The sequence below is a fragment of the Peromyscus maniculatus genome, chromosome 17, assembly GCF_049852395.1.
Source record: "Peromyscus maniculatus bairdii isolate BWxNUB_F1_BW_parent chromosome 17, HU_Pman_BW_mat_3.1, whole genome shotgun sequence".
Taxonomy (NCBI): domain Eukaryota; kingdom Metazoa; phylum Chordata; class Mammalia; order Rodentia; family Cricetidae; genus Peromyscus; species Peromyscus maniculatus.
The window spans coordinates 49,714,591-49,737,987 of NC_134868.1; the positions used below are offsets into that span (position 1 = coordinate 49,714,591).

Here is a 23,397-nt window from a genome sequence, read left to right on the forward strand (position 1 = left end):
TAAGGCAGAAATGAGGCCTCTGCAAATGGAACATTAAGCTGCGTGGTGGATTTAGCCTTTGCTAGTAAAAAAAAAATAAATAAATAAAAGAGGTTTCTGGGCTACACGCTGCTTGGATAAAAGTGTAGACCCACTATTTCTGAGACTTGATAAGCCATGTAAAAATGGATATCACACAGAGAGTTTGGATTATATTGTCTTTGGGATTTTTAACTGCAGAAAAACATTTGATCGTAAAAGATGTTGAGTTAAACCAATATGTATATATTAAAGATATCTTGACTTTAAAATTTGGATATAAGGATGTGTTACTTTGGAAAGGAGACTCTGCTTTTGTCTCTACAGAAAGCCAGAGGCTATGGATTTGTTCCAGATTAAGATACATCAGGTTTGACCAGCCAAGACCACCTGAAAGGTCTCCGATGACACCATGGCCCAGATGATCCAACATCCAGAATCGTTTCAAGGCAACTGGCTCAGACGATACGGTCTCACGGACTACTCCATGATCCTAAAATTTTCTTTGCATCCCCATAAGATACAGCGCCCCCCTCCAGCAGGAAGTAGTTAAGAGAAGCTACGCCCAAATTCCCAAATATACCAAGCTGACTTTGGAGATGTGTAAAAGTTAAAACCTTCCTTTTTAAAAAAAAAAAAGAAAGGGGAAGTGCTGTGGGATGTTCTGTAGGTCCTGTGGGAGCCCATTCTTGGGTTCTTTGTGGCGTTACCCAGCAGGTCCGTATAGAGGATGATTAGGACCATGGGCCTGAGTGCAGGTGTTTGAGATGGTCTGCACTTGGCTGTGCTGGGGGATGGTCTGTATGTCAAGTTGCTCTGATTGGTTAATAAATAAAACCTGATCGGCCGTGGCTAGGCAGGAAAGATAGGTGGGACTAACAGAGAGGAGATATAAAAGGACAGAAAGGCAGAAGGAGACGCTGCAGCCGCCGCAATGACCAGAGAGGCTGCAGCCGTCGCCATGACCAGAGACACTGCAGTCGCTGCCATGACTAGCAGCATGTGAAGACGCCAGTAAGCCACCAGCCACATGGCAAGGTATAGATGTATGGAAATGGATCAATTTAAGATAAAAGCACAGTTAGCAAGATAAGGACAGTTGGCAAGAGGCCTGCCACGGCCATACAGTTTGCAAGCAATATAAGTGTCTGTGTTTATTTGGTTGGGTCTGAGTGGCTGTGGGACTGGCGGGTGACAAAGATTTGTCCTGACTGTGGGCGAGGCGGAAAAATCAAGCTACAATCTCAGGTGATCTTGGGGAACCAGTATCTACATATTTAGCTGGAAAAATCTATTACAGTGAATTACTTATTTTTTAAATTTATCTTAAACTCCAACCACCTACACAAATCTGAATAGACAAAGTACAAATCTGGATCCCAAATTAAAGAATTCTACGCTCCTCAGCTTATGAAATGTTGTGTTTCGTTGACTTGATGGTTAGACCCCAGCTGATCAGAAAAAGTTGCAGGTCTGAACTTATACCTTAAGCAGTACAGGCATTTCCAAAATAGTCACACTGGAGAGGCATCCTTACCCATCTCAAGTCCATTTCACCTGACTGAAAGATTCCCCCATATCCACAGAGAGCTATTAAACCAACCAAGTGTGAACTACCGAAGCCGTGCCTGCCCAGGAGGAGAGAAATGAGACATTTGCCTAAGCCCGTTCTCCACAGAGGGAAGTTTGGTAAGTGCACACAGCAAGCTTTATTCGTCAGGCCCCCCTGCCAGGGCTCTAGAGTTGTCTAGCTGATAATGAACAGCTGGAGGGAAGCTATGAAGGTCAATGGGGACCCACCCTTCCTCCCCTGCATTTGGAGCCTGAGAGCAGATACCTTCCCTGTAATAATCTCTTTGTTGGAAAGCGCTCTCTCCCGGAGTTGGAATCAACCCTTCTCTGGTCATGCACTAGGCACACCACAGCTGAGTCTGTTCCTACTTGAGACAGCCTAGGGACAACTGGGGACGTCAGACATGTGAGTCTTTTCTTCTCCCCATGTCCCTTCACACTGCCCCCCCCCAGCCTTCTTTTAGACCCTTGCCTTGCTATCTGCCTGCCTGCATCCTGCTCCCGAGGCCACACCCTTCTGCGATGGAATCTGAACACCATTCTGTGTTCCCAAGAACAGCAGCGATGTCACCCACTCTAACCCACGAGGATGCTGGGAGAGGAAATGGAGAAATGCACAAATCGGCTGAGCATTCTAAGACTCAGCTGTGGGGCTTTTAATGTTTCTTGATAGTGGAACTCCTGCAAGCTACTCCTCTGCCTCCTTTCTCACCCCAATTCTACTTACACCCCCAGCCTCCCTGGCCCCTAAGAGCCAACAGAATAAAAACAAAAATCTTCCACAATTGCTACTTCATTTAGAAACTTTCTGATTAAAGCAAAGCATCCTTTAGGAGTATAATGGATTAATCTTATAACAAATCCCGTGATCCTTTGTGCTTTATTTCTTTCTTCTGTGAGATTCATGGCACAATTCCATACTACCACCACGGCGTTTTTTTTTTACATGATAGATGTCTGTCACTGAAATTACTCACTAGTAGGAAAAGACAGGAGATAATAAACCATTTCCAGGTACTTTTAGCATGTGTGAATGATTGGAATCTATTCCATAGAAACATTTTGTGTGTGGTGTGTGGTGTGTGTGTGTGTGTGTGTGTGTGTGTGTGTGTGTGTGTGTGTGTGTGTGTTCACAATTGCTTTGTATGCACCACTCACGGGCATCTGGGAGCTAGCCACTGGGCATCAGTGGCCCCATGATGACCCATCTGTGGATTGAGTAAACATGCCATAATGCAGCTGCTGTGTAGGTTCATATGCTTGTGGAGGAGTTTGGGATTTGATTTTTGGCAATAGAGATAACTTCTTTGCTCAGTGGACCCAATAAAGACTTTTAGAAGGAATGGGAAAGTAGGTGATGTGCAGTCCCAAAGGCAGCCACTTGAATCCTCTGTGGGGGTCACGGCTCACACCCATGGAGTTAGGGCTCAGGGTTTCAATCCCTGGGAGTCCCAGTGGGACGGTGCTATATGGAGGACTGTCCTTGCCAACCTCTGCTTCTCCTCAGGGTCCCTGCTTTCCTGGCAGTATGCCCATGAAAATCGAGTAGGACACAGGGGAAGGACCCAAGCTTGGAGACCCCATTACCACAGCCATGCAGCCTTTAGTAAACGAGCCAAGAGTTCTGGGCCTCCAAGTCCTTATCTGTCAAATGCAATGATTTGTGAGGTCACACCTGTGTGGGCCTAGGTCACAGTCTGGCCAAGGACTCAGGGAGCGTTTTCCCTTCTCACTTTGCCTTCCCAAACTCAGTGTCCTGACAATTCTTAATATCTGTTCTCCACTGGACTCCTTACCTCCCAACTCAATCGCCCACCTTTGGGCTTCCATCGGCCGCCCTCCACACTGGTCCAGGCCATCACCTGCCCACAGCCAGAATCCTGTTCTAATATTTTCTCTCATTAAAAAAAATTATTAGAATTCATTCATTCATTCATTCATTCATTGCATGTTTATGTGTGGGCAGTGGATATGTGTGCCACAGTGCATGTGTGGAGGTCAGAGAACAACTCATGTAAGTCAACCCTCTCCTTCCACACTGTAGGTTCTGGGGATAAAACTCATGACGTCAGGCACCTTTATGTGGTCAGCCATCTTGCAGGCCCCTCTTTCCTCTCATTTTTTTTTTTTTGACACAATGCCTAGGCTGGCCACTACATTTGGGTGACTGCCTTAGCTCTCCTCGAGGCTCTCAACGTTTTAGGAGCCTCCACTGCAGCCTGTTTTAAAGCTGTATCTCCTTGGGCCTTCTCAATCCCAAGATGCTCAGCCATTGCTTATCAGTTAGAAAAGGCAAGCTATTAAGGACAGTGAGTGAGGACAGGAGCCAAGGAATCAGGGATGCTACCGAGGCCTGGATGAGTGACAGGTAAGGGAAGCGGGAAATCTCGACAAATCCCTGTCAGGACAAATCCCTGCCCCAGAGTCCTGAAAGGACTGCCTGGACAGGAAGCTTACTGAAATGGGGTGTTTTGAAGACAAACCTAGATCAGTTGTCAGTAATGGCTGTAATCCCAGTGCTGTTAAACAAACAAACAAACACAATTAGCTCCAACAAGCTAATCCAAGATACAAGCCACAATGTAAGGCTGGCCCAGGTGTTGCTTGCTGTGGCTACATCCTGTATATTCAAAAGCTGGTGGCCAAGTTCACGGTGCCCACACCGCAAATGAAAGAAGCAGAGGGCAGGGCTCAGCTCAGTTCGATTAACCCTTGAGTCCCTGTTAAATGCCACTTTGTACCTGATACCTCTAGAGCAATCTGCTAACACAGCTCAGTGCTTACTTAACACCAGGTGCTTTTGTGGGAGTCAGCGGCATGTGCCCAGGGCTGTGTTTCCTACGGAGAAACAAGAACATTGAAAAGGAAGGGATTTTTCAAAACTGAAATAAACAATCTTGTGGATAACAAACATCCAGTCTCTCTCCTTGATCCATCACCCATCAGGAGACGCTTTCACAAAACTGGTGAAGGACCGGGGGCTCTGAGAGAAGGCTCTTTTTATGGGAGATTCCAGGCAGAGAATTAAGATGGCATGAAGCAAGCTTCCCTCGATGCATTGTTCAGTGAAAAACAACAACAACAACAAAACCCCAAAACTTCATACATTTTCAAATTCTCTACACACATGCATACAGAGCAGTCATTCCATTTTAAAATTTTATTTTGTGTAAGAGATCTCAAACAAAGAGGTACCAGCTGCTGGATAAGGGTGCAGGCAGAAGGGACCAGAGGAGGAGGAGCATCTCTACCGGAAAAAGAAACAAGGTCGTAGGGAGCAAGTAACGTCCTGAGTAAAATGTGTGTTGTTTGCCATGGGCACAGCCATGTCAAGGACCAATGCTTCAGCACCACAGCAGTGGCCAAGCCTTCCCTGGGTGAGGCGCAGAGGGATGGCAAAGGCTTCCCTGGGTCCTAGTGTAAATATTGACAATGTGTGCAGAAAATGTCTGCCATAGCTGCACCCCAATGTGTACAGCCTGATGACGGCTTCCCTATAGAGATTCCTCCTACTGGGATTAGCTAAGCCTGCCTCCTGGTTCATCTGTGTATAGCAACCCTGCCTCCTTGTCAATCAGTATACACTCATCCTGCCTCCTGGTTCATCTGTATGCAACAACCTGTCTTCCTGTTCAACTGTGTACAGTAAATGCACTGTGCTTCCCAGGGGCCACAGCTTCTCCATCTGGGAGCTCGGACCACCCACCCAATCCCAGCTTTTCTGTGTGTCCATGTTTGTCTTTTCTTCATTCTTGAATCACCCCTTGTCAGGGTTCTGGGAACCAGCTCATGCAAAGACGTGGTCCAGGATGAAGGGGCAGCTGGCCTAGAGGCTAGCCGTCTGGTTTGTGGGTGATGCTGTTGAAAGCTTGAGGAAGCTGGATTGGCAACTCCACACTGACAACCCTGCATGGCAATGTGCTCACATTTAACGACAAAGAGACCAATGGCCACTGTCCCTCTCGATCAGAAGAGTGGCATGTACTGACTCTGATGTGTGGAACCCCGGACCCCATCCGACCATGTAATAAGTGAGGATAAGGAATCTGGAATACATGATGCCACATTGCTTTCTAGGAAGAGAGCTAGCATATACTAACAGATATGGAATTTGACAGTACCTAACCTCAGACATCCTTGTCAGACAGGCACCTCACAAGCATCAGTTCCAGCATGGCTCAGCTCACTGAGGAGGCAGAAAGACGCAGGTAACAGTGATGGCCCAGAACAGGTTACATAACACACCCATTGAGGTGTCCTCTCTCCCTCATCTGCCCAGCAGCGGGGACTTTTTCCACAGTGCTCTTGCCCATGAGTGTGACCATAGCCTCAGAATCCTTGTCGACACAGCATCCCAGGTAGCCTCTGTGCAATGGACCAGCACTGACACCAGGCAACAAGACTCATCTTCTATCCCTGTTACATTGAATCAGCACTCTGTACCAAACACGATGCTCTTGGCTACAGGCATGAATGATTGATCAGCCTTATCAGTCTCGATGACAGATTCTTCAAGATCGTCACCCCCCACCCCTGTTTCTCTGACTGCCATTTGCCAGAACATCGCTTCTAAACAACTTGCCATCCAGATGTTGGAATGGGACAGAATCCATTGATCAGAGACCACAGATGAGCAGGAGCACAAAAGAACACCAGCGCCTGGGGCATCCTATTTTTCACTGTTGACATACTAATGTGAACACCAGACACAAGTGAGTTATACTAGCATTAAGCCATACCCAGACCTAAAATCCCCTACTATGCCTCAAAATCAAGCTTATGGGACTCGAGCCCAGACCTAAAGCCGCTATACAAGCAGCCAACATTCACCTTATCTAGTCACCCTCCCTGTCTTAGTAAGACTCTGGTTCCTTCTTTGTCACACAGACACGTGGCCATCACTAATATTAAATGAGTTAGACATTTAACCACACTGCATTGGGGCTACTCACTTGTATGATCATCTGCTTTTGGACTTCAACAGTTCTCCCCTGGACGCCGGCTCCATTGTCCTAGCTGGTGTTTACTCTCCTGGTCCTTCATCTCCTGCCAAACTGACCTTCCCGAAACACGGAACAGATCCTGACACTGTCCTGTTTGCTGGCTCGCTGGATGCCTGTGGTGTAGCCTCTGACCATCTCTTCATCCCCCCCACTCTTGCCACTTTCTGCTGCCTACCTGTCCCCCAGCACCTCACAGCCAGCCCCATGAGACGCCTCTCCACAGAGTCCATGTCTCCTGCATGCTACGAAACCCGAGTGATTCGCCAAGCCTATTCCAAGCACCGCTCCCCCCCCCAGATGATTTGCTGGTGACCTCCCCACAGAATCAGCTCTTCTCATCTGGACTACTACTACACTAGATCTCATCCACTAATGCAAAGTTTACCACTTGTTGGGGGCTCAGGGACTGTGTTACTCACTGTTGCTTCCAACTCAATAAAATTTCTATCCCCTTGAATTAATAAAGGCATGTTCAAGGTAGGAAGGACTTTTCATTTCTTCTAAAGTTCTTAGGATGATTCAAGTTGTTGAAGCAAAGGATTCTAGACTCCAAATATAAAACAATACATCCGACATTTCCTGGAATGCACAGCACTGGTCTAATACACACGTGCCCTTCCTAACTATCCTTGGGCAATCCATGTAGCCTGCAGTTAACAGGTGAGGACCAAGGGGGTGGGAGTGGGCATTCTAGCCTAAGAGTAATATTTAGAGGCCATATCTTGTTGGAGGAGGGAATGGGGAGGGGAAGGTTGGAGAGGCAGGAAGAGGAAAGGAGTGAGGGAATGTGTGGTTGGTGTGTAAAACGAATTAAAAAAAATCCTTAATAAAAAATAAATAAAATAAAAAAAAAAGAAAGTAGCAGATCAAGGATTCACACCTAGGAATTTTGTTTACAGAGCCCACGAGTGGTACCATCTGTTGACTAGGGGTTCTGCACCTCACAGCCAAGAGATACACATATGAAACATCAGCTTTTGGCATGTTCAGGGTGTAAGTGAAGAAGACACACCCCAGAACACTGTTCTGGAAAGTGGGAAGACCGGCTGAGTTGTACCCTGCCATGGGTGGGGTAAGGCTGGCGGTTAGCTACTCAGTTCTTCCTATGGAAAGTGGGAGTAGCCGCACGGCCTTGCAGAGCAATCTCCAGGTCCCATTAAGAGTCAGGAACAGACAGGAATGGAGGTACATGTCTAGGAGTCAACATCTTCAGAGACTGAGACAGGAGCATTGCTGTGAGTTTGAGGCCAACCTAAGCTACATAGTTCAAAAAAAAAAAAAAAAAAAAAAAACGATGCAAGACTCTGAAAGTATAGTGCTTGCTGTATGTAAAACTACAACCAAACATGTCGGCTCACACCTGCAACATCTGTACTTGGGAAGCTGAGGCAGGAAGATCATTGCAAATCCAAGGCCAGCCTGGATAATCTAGTGAGTTCCAGGCCAGCCTGATCTAGAGTGGAAATTTGTCTTGGGTCGGGGGAACAACCCAACAAATAAACAAACTCCAAGCTCCCAAATCAACTGACCAAATAAAAACTAAAATGAAAAAAAAATCTAAACAAAAAAGGAAGTAAAAAGCAAAAGCAACTATATTATTCATACCCAGCATTTGAAAGGCCAGAGTTGGTCAAGAGAGCTCACGCCAATAAGCCCTGTTCACTCCTGGGCTGACCCCGTGGTCACCAAGACACGTGTACGAGAAGACGTTCATGTCCTGCAAGTCCTCACTGACCTCAGCCTCTACTTCCAACGCAACATCCCTCACCAATTCTCACGTTCTACAGTGTGACAGACCTGACTGCTGGGATCGGAGATATCAAGATGGAAGACTATTCAGAAAGGACTGTAAAGCCCGGGGCCATTGTCCTAAGCTGGGGAGGAAATCTGTCTGTCCCCTTTCCCTGTCCCTACACCTTCTGGCTGACCCTCTGACATCTGCACTGAATGCTTCCACTCTTTGCTTTTACCGTATCTCATAAAAAATTCCGCCGGGCGATGGTGGCACACGCCTTTAATCCCAGCACTCAGGAGGCAGAGGCAGGTGGATCTCTGGGAGTTCGAGGCCAGCCTGGGCTACAGAGTGAATTCCAGGATAGGCTCCAAAGCTACACAGAGAAACCCTGTCTCGGGGGGAAAAAAAATTCCACCAAGAAGTAGTTCCTTGCAGGGCGCAACTCCGTATTCTATTAGAAGAGCTGACATGTATGTGATTAATCGAAGACTTTTAGAAACAGCCTAAGGAAAAGTCTCCCGTGGCTGGACCCTGGACTCCATAGCAGATATGGCAAAGGTGTCCCAGGGACCTGGGATTCTTTTGGCACCTTCAAATCACACCATGGAGACTAACACTGGATGCTACACAGACATCCCATGGACAGTTCCTGCCACTCTGAAGAAAAAGAGTGCCAGTGCCCACTCAGAACCAGCACGGAGCAGCAGGTATAGCAGCTACCCGGTCTTTGGAGCAGCTGGAAACTGCCCATTGTTTATGAATCAGCAGTGGCTGAGCCGCCGCCGACGCCGCAGAACACAGGAGCGGAGCTTTAAGGGGAACAAGCTTCCTGAGGGACACAGACCATAGACGGCCCCTCTTCCAAAACATTGCTTCGCATCCTACTTTCAGGAGAGGACAGGGCAGTTTTCTGGCCAATGTCACCTCAGGGAAGGGCTTGAGAGGTTTTCTACTTCCTTCTACAGCCAGGAACCCATTCCAGAAGGACAGTGAGCCTCAGGGAGAGGAGACTGGGGGTGGAGGCCATTTGCTTGTTCAATTTTTCGCGCATCTCCCCATGAACAAATCTGTCTTCGGGAACCATGCTGCCTCCACCCCTGGATCCCTCCCACTGCACACCCATGTGTGTAGTAGTTTTGTCGGGTCCATTAGCAGCGGAATCACTTCCTTCCTGTGTGGATACAGGGAATTCAGCCCCCACAACCAGCTAGGAGAGATGGTGTTGGTCAGGGGTACACAGGAGGCTGGGGTCAAAGCAATTCTCTCTCTAACAAGATCTTCAGTCCATCGTTACTGCCTGTCCAAGAATGAGAACCCGAGCTTGCCAGAAGCAGGTTGTTTGGTTACAGTCCAGGCCGGGGGTGCCTGCATTCCAAGCTGGCTTGGACACTGGGCCCTTAAGCTGTGACCACCTAGTTCCACTCAGGTCTGCTTGGAGATTTATTTTCCAAATTAACAGCCAGATGGATCCTGCCAGTCAGTGCTCACAACCTGAGTGAGCAATGGAGAAACGAGAGCCTCACAACACTCATTCACTGCTTTTAAATTAACTCACTTGAAAAAAAATACTTTTCGGCCCCAAGTTGAGGACCTCCTTGGATGCTGGGGAAAGTGAGAGGAAATGACTCAAAGATGAGTCAGGTCTAGAATGCTGCCCTCCCCCAGCTCGGCTTGAAGGAGCAATTGACATAGATGTAAATAAGTCTTAAAGTGTGGGAAAGAGAAGGACTCTCTGGGGGAGTTCCTGCAAGGTGAAATTGAAAACTCCGAGTGCAGAGCGCGTCAGGAGTCGGTCCACAGAGTGCAGAGTTAGCGGCACAGGCAGATTCACCCACCAAGCTGGTAAATGATAACCATTCGTTAGGTGCTTTGCAAGTGGTTTATTGTCTGGTCACTTGTTAGTGTCACTAAGGTTTATGAATGCTGACTACATGCCAGGGACTGAGAGCCAAGGATACGACGGGGATAATAGCTCCACAAATCCTACCCCATGGAGTGTATGAACTCCCTGTGAAAATGACCAGCGCCAGATCCCCGTGAAAATGCTGGGGGTGGGCCTGAGGAAGGAGGCTAGATGGCAGGACCAGGTGTCCAGTTTGAGAGAAGCCAGACTCTAGCCTCAGAACAAGGTGAAGCCACTGAGGACTGAATACGACAGGACGAGGTGAGGTCTACCTCTCCCAACAGCCACTGCGGTTGTATGTAAAAGTGGGGAAGTGGGAAGGGCCAGTTGGGGAAGTTCAAGTAGTGTAGTGTGCACTGAGCAAGCAGGAGGTCCTGGGCTTGATTCCCAGCACAGAAAGAAAGAAAAGAAAAGAAGAAGCAGAGAAGACGGGTGGGAAAGCAGCAGGGCCATTTGGAGGGATACCACTGCCGCGGCTGAAAAAAAAGCAAGACCGCCATCGTCAAAGAGGCCTCCTCCCGCAGCAGATGGAAACAAAGCCAGAGACCCCACAGCTAGGGAGTGAGAGAGAGACCTTGGAACACTCAGCCCTAAATGGTGTGTCTCCATCCAATCGCTATCTTTGGGGCTCAGGGAACCCCGCGGAAGAGGAGGTAGAAGGAGTGTAAGGGCCAGAGGGGATGGAGGACACCAAGAAACGGCCCTCTACATCAACCCGAGCAACGCTCATGTGAACTCACAGAGATGGAGGAAGCACAGGGGTGGCATGGGTCTGCGCCAGGTCCTCCGCACATGTACTATGGCTCCCACTTCAGTGTTTTTACGGGATTCCTGAGTGTGTGAACTGGGGGGGGGGGGCTCTGATTCTTACGCCTTCTCTTGGGCTCTTCTCCTTCTGTTTGTTTTGTCCAATTCCAATGTGTTCATTTTTGTTTCATCATATTATATTATATTAATTATAATCCCCTGGAAGCCCATTTGTTTCCTAATGAGAGACAGAAAGAGAGTAGAGCCAGATGGGGGGCAGGTGGGGAGGAACTGGGAGGAGTAGAGGGAGGGGAAGCCATAATCAGGATATATTACGTGAGACAAAAATCTATTTTCAATAAAAGGGAAAAAAATAAAATAAAAACAGACAAGGCCTGAGTTCCCTCTGCGCCACTTGGCTTCCCAACTCTGATGCCATGAGCGAGCGAGCGAGCATTCTGGACCGCTGGGATGCCAGAAACCCCGTCGACTCTCCCTCCCAGCAGCTGGGATTACAAATGACCATACTGCAAACACACTGCGTTTCCACAGTAGCTTCTGGCTCCCTTTCCATTGTGCCAATGGTAATGTTTTGCGTAGTGAGTACCCACAGCCTCCCTCGTTTTCTCTTTTCACTGGAGAAGGAAACACCACCCCACATCACCCTGTCAGTGACTGGCCCCGCACGTTCCGGGAGGAAAAGGCTGAGAACCGCTGGAGAAGTGAGGGACGAGGGAGGTTTGATTCCTGGAGTCTGCCTTCGAAGGCACCAGGCAGGGGCCGGCAGAGGCTGGAGAAACGTTGTTAAGTTTCAGACCCTAACTGTTCAAAGTCTCTTGTCTTACTCACGGTAAAAGGTGAATGCTCCTGATGACACACGAAGCCTTGTATCTTCTGCACCTTTGCCTCAGTCCCGCCTTCCAGCGACTCCTCAGATCCCACCCTCTCCTGCTCTTCAGCTACTCCTCAGATCCCACCCTCTCCATCTCTCAGCTACTCCTCAGATCCCACCCTCTCCAGCTCTCAGCTACTCCTCAGACCCCACCCTCTCCAGCTCTCAGCCACTCCTCAGACCCCACCCTCTCCAGCTCTCAGCTACTCCTCAGACCCCACCCTCTCCAGCTCTCAGCCACTCCTCAGACCCCACCCTCTCCAGCTCTTCAGCTACTCCTCAGACCCCACCCTCTCCAGCTCTTCAGCTACTCCTCAGACCCCACCCTCTCCAGCTCTCAGCTACTCCTCAGACCCCACCCTCTCCAGCTTTCAGCTACTCCTCAGACCCCACCCTCTCCAGCTCTCAGCTACTCTTCAGACCCCACCCTCTCCAGCTCTCAGCTACTCCTCAGACCCCACCCTCTCCAGCTCTCAGCTACTCCTCAGACTCCACCCTCTCCAGCTCTCAGCTACTCTTCAGACCCCACCCTCTCCAGCTCTCAGCTACTCCTCAGACCCCACCCTCTCCAGCTCTCAGCTACTCCTCAGACCCCACCCTCTCCAGCTCTCAGCTACTCCTCAGACCCCACCCTCTCCAGCTCTCAGCTACTCCTCAGACCCCACCCTCTCCAGCTCTCAGCCACTCCTCAGACCCCACCCTCTCCAGCTCTCAGCCACTCCTCAGACCCCATCCTCTCCAGCTCTCAGCCACTCCTCAGACCCCACCCTCTCCAGCTCTCAGCTACTCCTCAGACCCCACCCTCTCCAGCTCTCAGCTACTCCTCAGACCCCACCCTCTCCAGCTCTCAGCTACTCCTCAGACCCCACCCTCTCCAGCTCTCAGCTACTCATCAGACCCCACGCTCTCCAGGTCTTCAGCTACTCCTCAGACCCCACCCTCTCCAGGTCTTCAGCTACTCCTCAGATCCCACCCTCTCCAGGTCTTCAGCTACTCCTCAGATCCCACCCTCTCCAGGTCTTCAGCTACTCCTCAGATCCCACCCTCTCCAGCTCTTCAGCTACTCCTCAGACCCCACCCTCTCCAGGTCTTCAGCTACTCCTCAGACCTCACCCTCTCCAGCTCTCAGCTACTCCTCAGACCCCACCCTCTCCAGCTCTCAGCTACTCCTCAGACCCCACCCTCTCCAGGTCTTCAGCTACTCCTCAGATCCCACTCCTCCGACCTCATCCTCTCCAGTTCTCCATCCCAGCCTCCTGGTTATCCCTCAGGACCTGCCTGCCTTGGACCTTGGCCGGTGCTACTTCCTGCATCTCTCCCTCCTGAAGTAGTGCGCTGGGCTCTCTCCCTTGGCCCAGCGGCACCTCACTGAGTCTCCCAAGCGCCCTCAGACTTGCAGAACCGCCACATCTCTATTCCCCTTGCCGGCTCCCCCTGCCCAGTTCTCATCATTTCTTTCTCTTTTTGCAGCGCTGTGGAGGGAATCCAGGTCTCTTCCATCCTAGGCAAGCACACTACCCCCCCACCCCAGCCCAGCCTTTTAATAGGTGTGAAATTTTCTCATTCACACTGCATTAAGCGTCTCCCCTCAGCTGGGGCATCAACTCTTCCAGGGAGGGATCTCCTCCTCTCTCCTCTCGGCTTTGTTCCTGTCACCCAGAACCTTGCATGTCACTTCATAAACATTGTTGATGGCTGTTGAACTTCCCTTGAAGACAAGGGCTTTTTGTGCCTTTTAGCGAGTACTCTGTTAGCTTTATCTCTCTCTCTCTCTTTTTGTGGTAATGACAAAAACCCTGCCTTTCTAAGTATGTTTCATTTAGATTGATCTAAAAAAAAAATTTCAGCTAGTTTTGTAGAGAAACGGACAGGTCGTTTCTGGAGAGGGAGCCAACTTGTATTATCTATCTCTCAGAGCTACACTAGTCTCTCTTTCTCTCTCCTTCTCCCCCTTCCTCTCCCCTCCCCCCTCTCTCCCTCTTCTTTACCCTCTCCCCTCCCTTCCCCTCTCCCTCCTCCTCCTTTCTCTCCCTCCTCCTCCTTTCTCTCCCTCTCCCCTCTCCCAATGGACCTCTTTCCCAGGAGCAAGCAGCAGAAATTCAAAGTCTACCATTTTAAGAACCCAGACGGTATGTCCGCGAGGCGCCTGACTTCTGAGAAAACAAGCAAGCCCCCTTTGAAAAGAGAGCAGAGTGACCACCCCCGGGTGCCTTTATTCTCTACTCCCTGCCCACTGGCAAGTTGCTCCGGGGGTCAGGAAAGCCACTAGGATCTCAGCAGGTTTACTCTGTGATGCCTCTGCAAACCGTGATGCCTGAGCCCCAAAGCAGAACACAGATCAGAGATGCCAGAAGGAGCTCAGTCCCGCAGCTAGTCTGCGGCTGTGAAAAGCAAGGAGTGAAATAATTGAATCAGGGCAGAGGACACCTGCCCCATCTCCTACCACCTTTGAAGAAGGAGAGGGGTTCCTCTGCACCACAGGGCTGCCCGGTGCTGGCACCCTTCCCCACCACGGGTGGCGACAGCCTTGAGGTGCCCCTGTTCCCACATCTGCCCCACATCATCGCTCCCGAACTGCGGCTCCCCAAGTACTTACTTTACAGAAGCCCATCTTGTCACTTGGAACTGGGACCCCGCAGGGCAGGGGGGCTGGCGGTCAGAGCAGCGGGAACAGCCTGGCCCCGGGGACCTGCCGCCTCTACTCTGTAACCAGAAGAGGCCTTATCGGGGTCCCAGCACACGGGGCGGCGCCCGCGTGTGGCCCTCAGATTGCTCCACCGAGGGCCTTGGCGCCTAACCTGTGCCTCTTCGGTAATGCCTCCTAAGGGCTTGGGGATCCTCTCATAGGCGGGTCTACAAGGACACCTGGACTCTGTTTTCTCCCCGCTTCCACTACTGTCTTTATGTTGCTTACTGGCTGGTGGAGAGGGAACCTGGGCACAATTCTAATAAATAGGGCCCCAAGTCACCCTGGTCCTGGGAACTAGGGGCAGACAAAATTAAAAAGGGAAAGGTTGGGTGGTAATTAGAGTCAACAGTCTGGGCCCATTTCAGGCCATTCTCATGTGATCCTGGATGCAGAAGGGCTTTATTTTTCAATGCCTGTCCAATCCAACAATGGGGTGAAGCGGCACCAGCCCAGAGTGGCTAAAGGTGAGAACACTGCACCCCAGAGTAGTGGTTGGCAGCTGGCAGGGGGGAATGGCTGGCCTGGAGGAACTGAGCGGTGAGGTGTGGGGGGTGGGGGTGGCTGGGGGTGGGTTCATGGACAGGGTTGCCATTTGTGTGCCCTAAGGGGCTCCTGGGGTCCCTTCTTAGAGGTATACCAATGGGCTGTGTTGCCGGCCCCTCCCTTCCCGAGAAGGGTCTTTCCAGCCTTCCTTAGGTCTTGACTGAAGCTGGGCCAGATCCCCTGGCTGGGCAGCCATCTGGCTTCACAGCTTCGCAGCAGCACCAAGCATGCCCTGCTGTGAGGGCTCAGCTGCCATGGAAAACGCCCTGGACAGCCATGAAATGACCTTCTACTTCTCACAATAGTGAGAGACCCCCCCCCCACACACACACATACACATACTGGAGTTCCAGCCTTCTCTACAATCCAACACAGACAGGCAGGGGAGGACTAACCCAATTGGAGCTACCATTAGGACTAAAAATAATCAGCACGCTCCCAATGGCACACACCCTTAGGCTGGCATCTTTTGAAGCGCGGGACTCAGAACAGTGACATGCTTCTTCTCCTCCCTCCTCATCTAAAACAGAAAAGAAGCCGGTCCACTGGACTGCATCTCAAGACACAGACCCTGGTCTCGTGTAGCCACAAACGCGGGGCGAGGCTAGCTCATGCCAGGCAGGGGAATGACTTTAGAAGCATAGGGCGCTTGGTAGGTTATTAAGCGCTCAGTAAAGACTTCTGGAATTAATCCGTGGTTGTCATCAGTAAAAAGGATATGATCAAATAGCCATGTCAGCATCCGCAGAAGAGCAGCATTTTTCCCTTTAGAGGTTTTCAGACTTTAAGAGGGAACGTTGGGAAGCAAGTAGATATTGTACCAACTCTGGTTAGGTCCTCACATGGTGCTTTTGGGGACAGTACACTCCCTCACAGATCTCTGAAGCCTAGGACTCAGGTTGCCTGGCATCTCTAGGAGCTGGGTCATCTCAGAATTAACTCCAGATGCCCTCCCCCAAGGAGCTTATACCCTCTGGGAGAAAGGCCAGCTACCCGCAGGGGCAAACCCAACTGCTGAGGCTAGAGAGAGCTGGCCTGGACTGCACAACGCTATTCCAGGAGCAATACTGACTGGTCCAGTGCCCTGGACCTCAGATGACACCTGGAAGCAGTTCTCAGGTGAGAGCCCCTGTGCTGTGAGCAGGAACACTCTTTGTCCCCAAGAACATTCCACACTCTGCTGTATAATGTCCCTTTCCTCCTAATTTCTGAGATGGAGCCCCAGGGTCCATCTCAATGTTTGAAACTGAAGGCCAGGTTGCCTTTGCTCTCCTGAACCAGGGGGGGGGGGCAGCATGACGGGGGGTGGGGTGGGCTGAGAAGGTAGCATTATCAGGCTCCCCACCACTTCATGTGCTCAGTGAAGTATGGTGTCCCTACAGTGTGTGCTCAGTACACGTAGCTCTTGTTATTAAACTACTACCGCCCTCACTGCACACAGGCATTCCTCGATATCTGCAGACTGGTTCCAGGACCTGTAGATACCAAAATGTGAGGTGCTCAAGTCCCTCACACAGCAGTGTTTACATATAACCTACGCACATTCTTCCATGTGCTTAAATAATCTCTACTTTGCTCACAATACCTAATACAATGTCAATCCCAAGATGATAGCCGCTATACGATTTTTCAACTTGAATCATTTTATTGCCTTTCCTTCTGATTATCTTCGATTGGTAGTTGTTGGAATCCATGGATGTGGAACCCAAGGAGATGGAAGGTCAATTGTATATTTTTTCATTTATCCATATTTTACACGATCTTCCAGCGATTTTGACAAGATTCCCCTAGGTATGTCCTAGCACAAAATAAGAATATAATTTCTGCTCATCAGACCACATTTACCTCCCAGGAGCCAGCTGAAGATGCTTGTTATGCCTGCCTGCGGGCAACTGTAAACCGAAATGTCAGCTATCATAACTGAGGGCGGCCCAGCATCCTATCACTGAAGACCCCACCCCCAATGCTTTGGATTGGCTGCTATCTGCAGTCCATTATATAAACCACTGTGGCATGGCAGTCCCAGTGGTTCTAAATCACCCATTATCCTACAACCCAAATATCCTCTTTGCTCATCATATCCAGAGACATTTCTCCATTGCTTAACACACACACACACACACACACATACACACACACACACACACACACACACACACACACACACACAAAATAGATTTTAAATTCCTAGTATGATACCAGAAAATAAATAGAAGTTTTAGGGCTGCCTTTCCCTACTGAAGTAGTCTTGAGGCCAGAGGTCATGGTCTCTGCAACATTTTCCTTCTGCTAAATGTGGTCACATTTGTTTATGGCAGTTTGTGGCACTTAGGGGATGCTTTATTTTATTATAGTTATTTGTGTGCATGTTTGTCTTCTTTATTAAAAGCAAAGTCTTTGGGGGCACAGATTGCAAGATATTCATCACTAGCCTGAGGCTTTAAACATAATAGATGCTCAGGAATTGCTGCCAAGTGGACCATGAATGCATATATGCACTAGGGGATGAAAGATTTCTTCCAATACACGATTGTCAAGAATTATAAAGGAAATGAGTTTTGTGGACATCACTAATTTCTGGTGAACCCACGGTAGCTGCCAGAACACATTGTTTTCCCCCTAATTGAACAGAAACAATCTGTTTAATAATACTTCAATTTTTTCCCCTAGAATTTGGCCTTGTAAAAATCTGCTTTCTTAAAAAGTGAGACATCTATCTCTTTCCACCATTTTGTTTTAAGCCAAATTCCCAAGAGTATCATCATGACTGCATGTGCAAGAGGGCCCAGAGGCAGGGAATACAGCAGTCACTGCTCTCTGAGCTCACTTAAAAATTGTGTACTAATGACTGCTTGGAAACAAGGCAGACTTTCATGGTGTTTAAACTCCACCCCCAACTCCGAGGGCTGGAGAGCTAACTCAGGGTGGACAAGCACTCCGTCCCTGAGCCACACCCCCAGCTCTAGTATCTAAACTGTTGAAACTTCACATCCCTCTCCAAAAAAGTATCTTTGAGCATGTATTGTCAACAGACACACACTTGCTTATTTACAAACCACACACGAGCATTATTGTGCCAATACATTATGCGCATCATAAAACACATGGCAAAATGGAAATTTTTTTTAAAGGATGAGATATTTTCAACCTAGAAAATTGAAGTTCCCACGCCTTCTTCTTCTTGAAGCTTTTTTTGCACTCCGTGGAGATGCATGGACCCCATGTTGGAATCCGCAGGACTAGGGCTTACGGTGAGGTTTACAAGCCAGTGCCCTGGAGGCTAGGGGGGGTTCACTGGATGCCAGACCTATTCTGACATCCTTCAGCTTCTAGATGCCTCACTCATGAGTACTGTGCTCCCAGGGTTGAGGTCCAGAATTATAGCTGATGTGCACATCTGTGTTAGAGATGGCAGCAGAGAACAATTTGGGTGTGATTCCAGATGTCTCACAGACTGATGGGGGTGGGTGGGGGGCGGAAATTCCCCATTATGCCTTTCCCAGGGCAAGCTGTGGAGTGCCCTGAGCCATCCCGACTCACTGTGAAGCAGGACAGCTAACACCAACACTTCGGGATGCTCTAAGAACCAAACGAGGCAGCATGGAAGCATGCATCCCAGGGACACCGCGCTGCTACCCAGGCATCACGTGTCTCGCCTACAGCATGTGGTCTTTTCAGTTTGGAGGTGATACGGGAAATTCAGACTACGGAGTGCTCAGACCTCATTAAGAGTCTCCATATTGACTAATGGGAGCACTTTCCTTCTGCCCGATAGCTGAAGATATAATTACTTAGAAAGGCTACAAGGGACACTCTAGGGGGAGAGAAGTGGTTGGTAGAGATAAGGGAGGGAGTAGGAGCGAACAAGCAGCAGAAGAAAGATCGCGCCCAAACTGAGGGGAGAAACAGGCGTATTTACTCCACTCCCCGGTGCCCTGTCTCTTCTCATCCTAAGCAATCTTCATACAGACATTGATTTCAGTGTTGTTGTACATATCCTTAAATATGTCGTGTAAATTAAGGCATGTGTAAAAAGGTAAAGAAGAATATGGTGCAGTCAGCTCGAGAACATGACACCAGGAACATCGGTAAGTCGCCCTCTGCCATCTCCCCCACCCCACTCTTGGCCTCTGTTCATCTGATACCACAGTACACACTTTTATAGATTCTCGGGACTTACACATGCACCCCTAAGCAGCGTGTAGTGTCATTTTAGTGTTTTTACCTTTTAAACAATGAGTGGTTGATATTACCATTACGTTGGTTCATGACTGGCTTACACAGTGGGAAGATGTCAGCCCAAACCCATGGAAAATTCTTCCTCTCTGAGTTCTGGATGCTTCCCTTTCCTCACGTCTGTGGGAACTATTCCACAGGCAAACTGCTGCTCCTGCTATTAGGCGAAGAAACCACAGATACTGCGATGGGGGAGGCGGCCGGATATGACTGTTTTCCACATGCAGATGTGTGACGCCCAGGGGAGGCAGGCATGGCAAAGGAGCTCAGAGAGCCTACCTGAGCCATTCAGATTTGGCTTCCTCACCCTGGCCAATGTGGTGCAGCAATAAAGTGTGGTCAGGTTTCATAAATCCCTACCGCACAGCACAGAAGTGGCCCTGAACGGAAGCAGTCACCTCTGAGCATGGCGTGGCCAGTCCCAAGTGGACACAGGCACCATGGGATCATGGAACTTTGCTCAGGGACGAGAACCAACACTAACATTTCTTTTTTCACTTGACAAAGGTCCGTTTGGGGTTCTGTTTCACAGGCTGTTAACTGAAATGACATGCTTCTGCCCAGTGGATGAGGTCAATGGAAGTACTGCTATGAGTACAAATAACCGATATTCCATTAGTCCTTCTTAAAGCTGATGGTCAGCGTCATTATTCCCAGCCTCTGTACCCTTGGAACTTGGGTCACACTTTCAGTCACGTTCATGCTACAATGTGCTGTGACTGTGATCCTCCGTTCTGTGTCCTTCAACACCCAGTGCATAGAAGACTCCCAGTGATCCAGTGCCCCCTTAAGTGCCTGTCTGGCAGCCACCACTGAAAAATCCTGACAGCTAGACAGGTGCCCAGTCTAGGCATCAACCTCCATTTGCAACAATTGGAGGTTTATCGTCCTCGTTGTTGTTTTTTCAGGATTACATTTAACACAAATGAATTGTATAAATCCATGTCACTGGCTGTGATATTTCCATACATGTGCATATCACTCATTGATTGTACCCATCCCTCTGTCCTCTGCCCGCTGCCCTTTGGTTATAGCTGGCAGTTTTGGAAGTTAAAGGAAGATTTAACTAGTGATGATTCTGAGGAAAGAGAGTCCATATTGGCCAGATCTGAGAGCCTCTATCTTTCCCTGTCTGCTTTTCTGGAAGAGGCTTCTTGGTCCCTCTCCTTTTTTTCTTATTGTCTGTGGCCCCCAAAGTCCAGGCTTCTCATTCTTCCAGGTCTGAACTACCCACAGTAAATGCTGCAAAGCTGCTGTTCATCCAGTCACCCTGTCTCTACTCAACACACCTGCCTTTCTCAGGCAGGAACCCTGTGGCCCACGGCCCCGAGTGCCATTGCCCTCTCTCAGTGAAGCATGGTTTCACTTCTGAAAGCAAGGATTAATCATTTCATTGTACATAGTGAGAGTTAAAAAAAAGAATAAACTAAAAAAATCACTCACAGTGTCTGCATCACAGTATAAATATTCACATTTTGACAATCCTCTTATTTGTCATTTTTCTTTATATCTGAATAATAAACACTTTTTGAAAATGGGAATTATGCCACACATAAGACTTTTTATTTAATTTTTATTTCATGTGTATGGGTGTTTTGCCTGCATGGGGGTCTGTCCCTGGTGTCTGTGGAGGCCGGAAGAGGGCATCACATACTCTGGAACAGGAGCTACATGTGGTGTGAGCCACTGTGTAGGTACTGGGGATAGAACTTGGGTCCTCTGGAAGAGCAGCCGGTGCTTTTAACCACTGAGCCACCTCTCCGGCCCCGGATCTGCATTTATTTAAGCCTTGTTGTATAAACATGTCATTCTTAGTGTGACGCTGTATTCACAAACGCTGTTGTTCACCAAGAGCCTTTTCCCTCTCTGCCCTCCAATCACCGGCTTCTTTTTTTTTTTTTTTATCCACCTGATAGAACCTATTATAGCCATCCTAGTCTGTACTAACATTGTTCCTGTCATACGTTCAGCTTTTGTTGTACGGATTGTGCAATTCACTGCTTGACCTATGGTCTTGTCTTTCTAATAATTTTGACAATTGCTTTTGAGTTCCTGGTCAGAGCCTCAGTCCTCAGGATCAGCAACTACGTCTCCCACATAGCAGGTGCGCAGTGAGCACGTGACAATTTTCAGATTGCTTCCTTGGGTTGGGACTGCGTTTCCTCTTCCATGTTCTGCTCTTTCTACGAAAAGGCAGAACAGCTCAGATTCACCAGAGGACTGGAATCGATAACCATAGAAAGGCTGGAGGCCCAGCCTGTGTCTTCATGACTCATTTATGCCCTCCCTTGGTGGTAGAAATGGGCTCTCTGAGATGCACTGGTGTAGTGCTGGAGCATCCTGGACCTCCCTGGCATTTGCTGACAGTGGACCATCCAAGGACATGAATGATTCAAGCATCAGAAAAAGCAATAACGAGATTCAAACTCCCCTTTGTATTCTCTGCTGAAGGCCTTAAAGTAAACACAACAGCCTTTATATGAAAACTTAGGCTGTACAGAATTATAAAGTAACACTCCTACTTTCTATCATTCTAGTGATAAGAAGCATTCTCCAGGCCCCATTTTACAATGGCTATTGTTTTCCATTCCCAAACACAAGTACACACACACACACACACACACACACACACACACACGTACCGTCACACACTGTCACCCCCCCCCCCATAAGAAACTGTATCCCTCCACATAAGTTTTTATAATTTATCTACTACTAATGATGGATTAAAAATCATTTCTGAGTTATCTACCAACTTTATCTTATAGTTAAAATGTGCCAGTGGGGAGAGGAAACAGGGCTCTGGGGCTTATCTTACCCCTTGCCATATCTTCCTACCTCTTCTCGGCCCCGCCCCACTCCTGATTGCCCTTTCCCATCCAGACCTTGCACTTCTTCAGCTGTGTGCTTTTAACACATCATTCTCCTTCTCTGGGCTGCTTTCCCTCATCTGTACTTGCACGGTGGCCTCCCACCAGCTGTGACAATCTGTCATCATCGTCACCATCTTGGTATGCCAAGGAGCCTGGAGAACTGCAGATTCCCTCCATGGCACCAGCCCTATGTCTTGCCTGGTCCCTCAGCTTCAACAGTAGCCCAGGAGCATCTAACCAGCCACACACCATCCAGAAAGCCTTTCCTGCCTTAGAATGACTATGGTCACCACCAGAGGGAGCGGATCTGCGCCTCTGGCCTCTGAGCGAATATCTTCACTTTGTAGTTCTTCTGATAGCAAGCTCTAACATAGAGGTTCTTAATGTGTGGGTCGCGACCCCCTTGGAATTGCATATCAGCTATCCTACATATCAGCTATTTACGTCACGATTCATAACTGTAGCAAAATTGCAGTTATGAAGTATCAGGGAAAATAATTGTATGGTTGGGGGTCACCACAACATGAAGAGCTGTCTTAAAGGTTCAGCATTAGGAAGGTTGAGAACTACTGGTCTAAGGCTCTAGGCATAGGGAATACTGAAATGATCTCACTAGCAACTGTCAACCACAGGATTCTAGTTCCCAGTGCCAGGGCTAGCCTCGGCATAGCTCAAAGCAGGTCCCATTTCCCACAGTGCCTCGCCTATTGCATCTTAGGCAAGGAGGACCAGAAAGACTCTCTCTGGAAGGTTCAGGAGGGTACCAGGGGGTGGCATCTTCAGATAGTGCAAGAGAAGAGAGGCAGAGGGAAGGACCTGGCAAGCTGGACCTTATCTTGTGGAACCCTGGAAATTGCCGGGACAGGTCAGGTTTCCCGCTGAGGCCACCAAAGTGCTACTTGCAATACCCACACACCCTTCTCCTGCCCTGCAGCTGACCCACCAGCACAGTCCTCTCCAAAGCACCCCTGGTGCCTTCTGGGTCACCTGCTTCCACCAGTCTCTGCCGGGCATACAAGTGTCTCCATCACTTTACAGCCCTACGCTTGCCTAGGGATGAGGCCCTCCCTGTTTTCCCTGCTATTTACACACCAGGGCCCTCTGAGGACACACAGTTGGTTTTTAGAAGCTTCCTTCTCGAGGTTTCGAAGGAAAAAAAAAAAACCTCAGTTTCGGCATTTCCTAG

General features: G+C 49.0%; 1 protein-coding gene across 9 annotated transcripts in view; it reads right to left on the reverse strand.

Annotated features, from left to right (window-relative positions):
* Ank1 (ankyrin 1) overlaps positions 1-23,397 on the reverse strand; it is a 190,189-nt gene that overhangs the window by 108,424 nt on the left and 58,368 nt on the right. The window contains exon 1 of one of the 9 annotated variants that reach the window (XM_076553631.1): positions 14,467-14,501. The exons of the other annotated variants lie outside the window; for them this stretch is intronic. Coding sequence (XP_076409746.1) covers positions 14,467-14,481 — 15 coding nt within the window. The 5' untranslated portion in view covers positions 14,482-14,501. Of the gene's footprint in view, positions 1-14,466; positions 14,502-23,397 lie in introns of those variants that run through there. 9 annotated transcript variants of the gene reach the window in all.